This window comes from Palaemon carinicauda, chromosome 28 (assembly GCF_036898095.1).
Source record: "Palaemon carinicauda isolate YSFRI2023 chromosome 28, ASM3689809v2, whole genome shotgun sequence".
Lineage (NCBI taxonomy): Eukaryota > Metazoa > Arthropoda > Malacostraca > Decapoda > Palaemonidae > Palaemon > Palaemon carinicauda.
In genome coordinates this window covers 45,414,724-45,422,240 of record NC_090752.1, presented here as the reverse complement: position 1 = coordinate 45,422,240, position 7,517 = coordinate 45,414,724, and the positions used below count along the sequence as shown (strand labels likewise).

General features: G+C 34.1%; 1 protein-coding gene across 1 annotated transcript in view; it reads left to right on the top strand.

Annotated features, from left to right (window-relative positions):
• Positions 1–217: 217 nt before the first annotated feature.
• The window catches only part of LOC137621552 (probable transcriptional regulatory protein Cthe_2075), a 161,630-nt gene continuing 154,330 nt past the window's right edge, over positions 218–7,517 (top strand). Inside the window, exon 1 of the mRNA XM_068351942.1 lies at positions 218–277. Within this exon, the coding sequence (XP_068208043.1) occupies positions 233–277 (45 nt within the window). The 5' untranslated portion in view covers positions 218–232. The remainder of the gene's footprint in view (positions 278–7,517) is intronic.

Sequence of the window (7,517 nt, the reverse complement as noted above, 5' to 3'; positions counted from 1 at the left end):
GTAGACTCATCCAATTTTCAAGCTATGGTATATCTTTCATGAAGTGTTTAGAAACTACCATACAAAAATAAAACCGAAGTTTTATTTTTTCGATGATTTGACTCGACTCCACCAAGGCAAAAAGTGAAAGGACATCTTCGCATACGAGAACAATACTTTTCTCTTCAAGGGCGGAAATGTCGCCACAGACAGAACACGAGGGGCTTATTGGAGAACAATGACCACATAGCGCATGCAACGGGAACAAAAGAATGAATCGAGCTACTGCACCAGACAGGTGCGGTTCCTGAGTATAGACCTATGATAATTTTCTATCCGTATAAACACTACAATATTTGATCTTGACCTGCCCATCTGTTTCAAGTTCCACATTTACTGGAATTGAGGAGTTAAAAGATGCTCTGAGCAAACTTGCAAAGTAGAAAATTCATCTAGCACGAGTGCTTTGAAGATCTTCCTAGGACGGAATTAATGTTGTGTATCAGAATTGTGTAGCCTTATTTTATCACAAACTCTAATAATATGGGAGAAAGTTATTAGCATTAGGCTGAAGCAAAGCGCAAAGCTAAAGTGAGTCTTAATTCACATATTTTTTTTTTCAATAAACAAGATGGGAGTGTAAGGGTTTTATTAAGATAAAAGTTAATTACAAGGAAACACGATTTTTAAAAGTTGCTCACCATTGGAGTAGAGTTAATCTGTTGACGGTTTGGAGCCTTTAGGAGTTCTCATGTCCCCAAGATTATCCTAAAAAAAGGAAAAAAAAGAGAGAAAAAAAAAACGCTGCAAATTTACTGCATGAGTCAACCGTGACTGTACGTGACAGTTTCATGATTCTCGTTTCTGCGGAATATGAGGATCTACGATTTTTGATGAGATAATAGTAATTCGTTGTCTCCGAGTGAAAATGTGCATAGAAAATGGAGTTGTAGAGAAAACTGATTCTTCTTGCACGAACCAGTGAAAGCCGGATCGGGCGCAATTGAATTCCGCTCGATATTATTGCGTTGCCCTCGAGTATGAGCAGTGGGCTTTTTATGTGATCGTTGGTTTAGTTTTTTTTTTTCTGTAATTGTTAATGTCATTTTACATTAAGTTAAAAGAAAATTCACATGATGGGAATACTTAAATACAAGGAAGTTCCTTCACTATTATATACAGTGCTAAATAAAGTGATTTTTCACAAACACATTAAGATTTAAGTGGCACCTCTCATTTGCAATAAATGATATTAAAGGAATCAGCCTTTAATCTCCTTCTCTCTCTCTCTCTCTCTCTCTCTCTCTCTCTCTCTCTCGAGAGAGAGAGAGAGAGAGAGAGAGAGAGAGAGAGAGAGATTCGTGAAACTATATTGTATGATAGTACTAACTTCTGATAATTACTATTGACATATGCTAGTTATCATGGAAGTATAATGATTAATTAGTTATATGTATATAATTATGCATATAATGTCACGATCCCCCCCCCACAAAAAAAATAATTGACAGAATAAGGTAATTAACAGTTGCATGAAGTATTCCACCTTCCTATAAAACTGAATAGTTGCATACGCTTAGACGGTAAAATGCTATGTGATAATTGTGATGACTGGTTCTCAGGGACAGGTCAGGGTAGGAGGTTCAGAGGGGGCGAAGTCCCCCGGTCGGGTACAGCCCACCATCCTACGTTAGGTTAGAAAGTTTTGTTCGGGATTTAAATTAGTTGAAATAGGCCGACGGGTTTTCTTTCGAATAGTGTGCTAGTTCATTATATGGTTTTACTGTATTTCCATCAAGCTTGAAATACAAATGATTTATTATTATTATTATTATTATTATTATTATTATTATTATTATTATTATTATTATCTAAGCTACTATCCTAGTTGGAAAAGCAGTATGCTATAAGTCCAAGGGATCTACAGGGAAAATAGCCCAGTAAGGAAATGAAACGTTAAATAGTTAAGTCGTTTATAGTAAAACGTTTAAAGAAGACCTGTTCAACATAAAAAAACATTTGCAGCAAGATAGAACTTCTGAAGATAAAATCGTTTTCAATCTAATATAGTTATTTATTATCATAAATTTAATTTGATATATTAATATGGTACTATAGAATATGGATTAAAAACAGTTGTTGAAATCTAAGTTGGAGGAGCCTTTTGTAGACGTTAAGGAACCCGAGTGTGGCAATAATAAAGAATTTCAATTCCGATTCATTATTAGATAATGATATTGTCCTATTTACTTAATTGAGAGAGAGAGAGAGAGAGAGAGAGAGAGAGAGAGAGAGAGAGAGAGAGATAATATTCCTATTGGCATTGTGCAAAGGAACTCGAGAGAAACCCTTAATTACTTAATGGCCCAGCACGAAAAAAGTTAGAAGAAAGAATATGTACCTCAGCTCCACCACATTAGCAAAACTGGCCTGGCGATGTAGAGGTAAAGATAAATCTAAAAACTGGGAGGTTAATTATATCATATCAATGATTAAAGGAAATATCAATAAAAAAAGGGTATGGTAAAATAATAGTCCACCTGAAATAAAATGAAATAAGTTTCAATCTTGAATCACTTAACTAAGTACTCTAGACCGATCCTACGAAAGGGAAGCAACTTGGGTCCATTTTCCGAGAAATACATAGACTTTGGTGGACCTAAACAGTATATTAGTACTTAGTTGTTAGTCAGTTGTTTGATATCGTAAGGGGGAGAACAGCTTACTCCAGGTAACAGGATACACACTAAAATTATGTGAAATCATATACAGTAAACAGTACTTATTTGACCATGTATAGTAAACCGTACTCATATAGACCATGTACAGTAAATGGTACTTATATAGACAATAAATAGTAAAGGGTACTTATATGGACCATATACAGTAAACAGTACGTATGTAGACCATGTACAGTGTATGGTACCTATATTGACCGTGTTATTATTATTATTATTATTATTATTATTATTATTATTATTATTATTACAAGCACAACGCTAATTGGAAAAGTAGGATGCTCTAAGCCAAAGGGATCCAACACGGAAAAATAACCCAGTGAGGAAAGGAAACAAGGAAATAAATAAACAAGAGAAGTATTGAATAATTAATATATTTTAAGAACAGTAAGAGCAGTAAATTGTATCTTTCATGTATAAACTATAAAAACTAAAAAATCAAGGGAAAGTAAATAAGAAAAAATAGTGTACCTGAGTGTACCCTCAAGCAAGAGAACCCAAGACAGTGGAAGACCATGGTACAGCGGCTGTGGCACTACCCAAGACTGCAGAACAATGGGTTAATTTTGGAGTGTCCTCATAGAAAGCTGCTTACCATAGCTAAAGAGCCTCTTCTACCATTACCAAAAGGAAATAGCAACAACAATTACAGTGCAGTAGTTAACCTCTTGAGTGAAGGAGAATCTAACTCATTAGTCGACACCTTGTTGAAAAAATAATTTATACATTAAGAATTCTTCATCCCATCTCTCATCGATATATTTAGACCTATTAAAGAGAAACCATTGGGAGTTTCCCCTGCAATTCCATGCAGTCGAGAATGTAGCAGGCACTTGTCTAGGTAAACTCCAAGGTCGGGCTGGCGTTGTTATTCTTCATTGGCTGAAGAGAAGTTGAAAAAAGGCCAGGGGAGAGAGAGAGAGAGAGAGAGAGAGAGAGAGAGAGAGAGAGAGAGAGAGAGAGACTAGTTTTAAACTGATAAAACTGGTTTTAACCACGGAGGTAATGTTGGTGTTTTGGTGTGGAGGCTACCTGGGAAACCTTGTTTTATATTATCATTTGATTATTTTTTTTCCCTAAATACACTGCAATGATAAACCTAAAAAAATATACTGAAATGACTGGCAAGAACTAGTTTTATTGCGCGGTAGTATTTCATAGAAGTAGGCCTATGTTCTTTTGACTAATTTGACGTTTACTTTATTATTTAGTTCAGTATAAAAATTTAGAATAAAGCACATCTTTGCTAAAGAAAAATATTGATAATTGAGTAAAATAATGATTCCAAAACTTATATAGTTCTTAAGAGTGAAAAAAGTATTTGTGCGGAATGAGAATTAGTTATTTTTATTTTTCAATAAAACGGTAATGTTTTTCTATTATATTTATGTACTGTATTACTACTTCATTCACATATTAAAATATCGTTGCTCAGCACTCAATTGGTCTTCCACAGTTTCAACTACACCCCTTATTGTACTCGCTCACATTTCAAGTCCTACTTGTGAGGAAATCATTGGACCCTGAAAAAGGACGCCCCTGCCCTTCAGTACCTTGTCAAAGGCTCCTTTGCTAACCATTAACATTAAATACCTTTGTGTTTACATATGCCTACTTGACGGTTAGTAAAATGTCCAGAATATTTTGCAGCCTTACGAGACTTTACAATTCTTATAGTTTGTGGCTGTTAGCGTACGCCTGTCTGTCTCAGATTGTTAGTCTATGCCTATAAGGTTTGGTAATCACTTAATTGTATATTTTAGTATCGACGTATCTGCTGGCCTTGAAAATGAGTCCGTACAAATGCTAATGAGGATTTTTATTTATTTATTTATTTATTTATTAAATTTTTTGCAGTCGTTCGCTCTCTTGTTGTAAAATAACAGGGTTGTTAACCCGAATACCTTAGCCCACCTTAGTGCATAAAGTTTATTGTCATCGGGGCGTATGAGACCATATATTTCAACTCCACGAATCATTGGATAGAGTTGGATCTAGACAAATCATAAACTAGTTTTTTTCTATTTCCCGGGAGGGAACCCTTGATAAATAAACCATGAAGATATGTTTACCTGACTCATGTTTTTCGATAGCATGTTGAAATATCAAAGGATCGGTATCTAAAAAAAATCAAAAGTGGTGGTTTTCTTTCATTCAACAATGGCGGTCGTTGTAAGGTATAATTTTAGACACTTAGGCCATTTTACGTGTCCCTGGTATTCTTTTCATAAATCTTTCTTGGTTGGTTTTGTTAAAATGATTCAGTTGTATGACGATTCTTCGAGAAAGCTTCCTCTGTTAATTTATTTTCATTGAAAACTAACTTATAGATTTTTGTTGTAGAATATTAACAATATCTGTTATATGTCAAGGTTCGTTACTTGGCAAGATCTATGATGACAAAGAATAAAACTACAAACTTTCTAACCTCTTTGCGCCATCATATTAGGAGAATATAGGTAGTAGGTTGGTCAGAACACCAGAGTTATCGGGTCCTTTGACTGGCCAGACAGTACTACATTGGATCCTTCTGTCAGGTTACGGCTCTTTCTTTTTGCCCACACATATTCCAAATAGTCTCACCTATTCTTTACATATTCTCCTCTGTCCTCATACACTTGACAACATTGAGATCACCAAACAATTCTTCCTCGCTCAAGGGGTTTACCATTGCAATGTAATTTTTCAGTGGCTACTTTCCTCTTGGTAAGAGTAGAAGAGACTATTTAGCTGTGGTAAGCAACTCTTCTAGGAAAAGGACACTCCAAAATCAAACCATTGTTCTCTTGTCTTGGATAGTCCCATAGCCTCTGTATCATGGTCTTTCACTGTCTTGGGGTAGAGTTCTCTTGGTTGAGGGTACACTCGGGCACATTATTCAAGCATATTTCTCTTCCTCTTCCTTAAATTTGTTATAGTTTATATATAAAAGATTTATTTTAATGTTTTAACTCTTCTTAAGATATTTTATTTTAATTGTTAATTGCTTCTCGTAGTTTCCTTGTTTCCTTTTCTCACTGGGCTATTTTCCCTGTTGGAGTCCTCGGGCTTAAAGCATCCTGCTTTTCGAACTAGGGTTGTAGCCTAGCAAATAACAACAACAATGATAATAATGATAATAATAATAATAATAATATAAAGTAGAAGAGACTACAAAGATCAGTAAGTTGTCACAGAGAAAGAATGATGGATAGTTTTGTAAACCACAGACTTCAACAATGTCGTGCAAAATTTCAGGAGAAAATGTAGACTTTAGGCTCAAGAAATAAAGACTTAATCATAAAGTGTTTTCTCACGTTTCTTTAACAGATTGATCATTCGTCTGAGTTTCCTCATTTTTGCTCTTATTCTACCAGTTGATATCTATCGCTCGCCTTGAGTGTGAACATGTCCATCCAGTTCTTGCAAAGGACGCTTCTCCATTTTAGTCATGATCTTGTTTCTAACAACGACTTTTCTTCTTTAGAATCTGAATGTACTTATACACACACACACATATATACATATATATATATATATATATATATATATATATATATATATATATATATATATGTAAATATATATATATATATATATATATATATATATATATATATATATATATATACTGTATATATATATATATATATATATATATATATATATATATATATATATATATATATATATATATATATATATCATCAGCCGTAGGTAGTCCACTGCAGGACAAATGTCTAAATGTCTCAGAAATGTCCTACTTGCGTCTATTTATGGCTTTTCTCTACCAGTCTATACCTGCTAATTTTCTTAGCTCGTCAATCCATCGTCTTCCTTTCGTTCCCTTGCTTCGTTGGCAATCTCTAGGTACCCGTTCTGTTATTCCTAATGTCCATATATTATCTTTCATTCTCATATGTACTGCCCATGTATTTCTTACATATTGTTATTATATCCTCTACTTTAGTTTTCTCTCGTATCCATGTTGCTCTTTTTTCGTCTCTTAGTGTTATTCCCATCATTATTCTTTCCATAACTTGTTGGGTTTTAACTAGTTTATGTTCTAAGGCTTTCGTAAGGCTCCTATTTTATGATGCATACATTAATACTGGTAGAACCATCTGATTAAATAGTTTTCGTTTTAGAGAAAGTGGCATTTTGATTTTCATAATCTGACTTTGTTTACCAAAAGCTCTCCATCCCATGCTTATCTTTTTTTTTTTTTTTTTTTTTTTTTTTCTTTTTTTTTTTTTAATTTCGGTCTCGTGTCCTGGGGAAACATTGTGCCTTAAGTATTAGGGGAGACACACACATTCACATATTCGGACTACTTTCATATTAGATTTTTCATTTTCTTGAATATCAAGCAACGATATTGTTTTGAACCTAGCTAGTGTAGATGCTACAACCCAAAAGACTTCAACAGGGAGAAATAGCCCTGTGAGGAAAAGAAATCCGAAAATAAGTAAACTTTATGAAACGTAATAAATAAAGAATATAGAATGTTATAAGATCAGAAAAAAACATTAAAATTTATCTGTCATATATAAACTATGAAGAGAGACTCATGTCAGCCTGTTCATCATAAAAACATTCGATGCAAGTTAGAACTTTTGAAGTTCATCGATTCAACCGCGATTAGGAAGATCACGCCAGAATATGGTCACAGGTGGAATAAAATTTTAGATTACTGTTTAGTATTGAGCCATATGATGGAGAAGGCAAGACTGTTGGAACTAACTGCATACATAAAAGTTATAGAATAACGTGCAGGATGGTACTGTCCTGGAATATCCGAATACAAAGGATGGTCAGAAT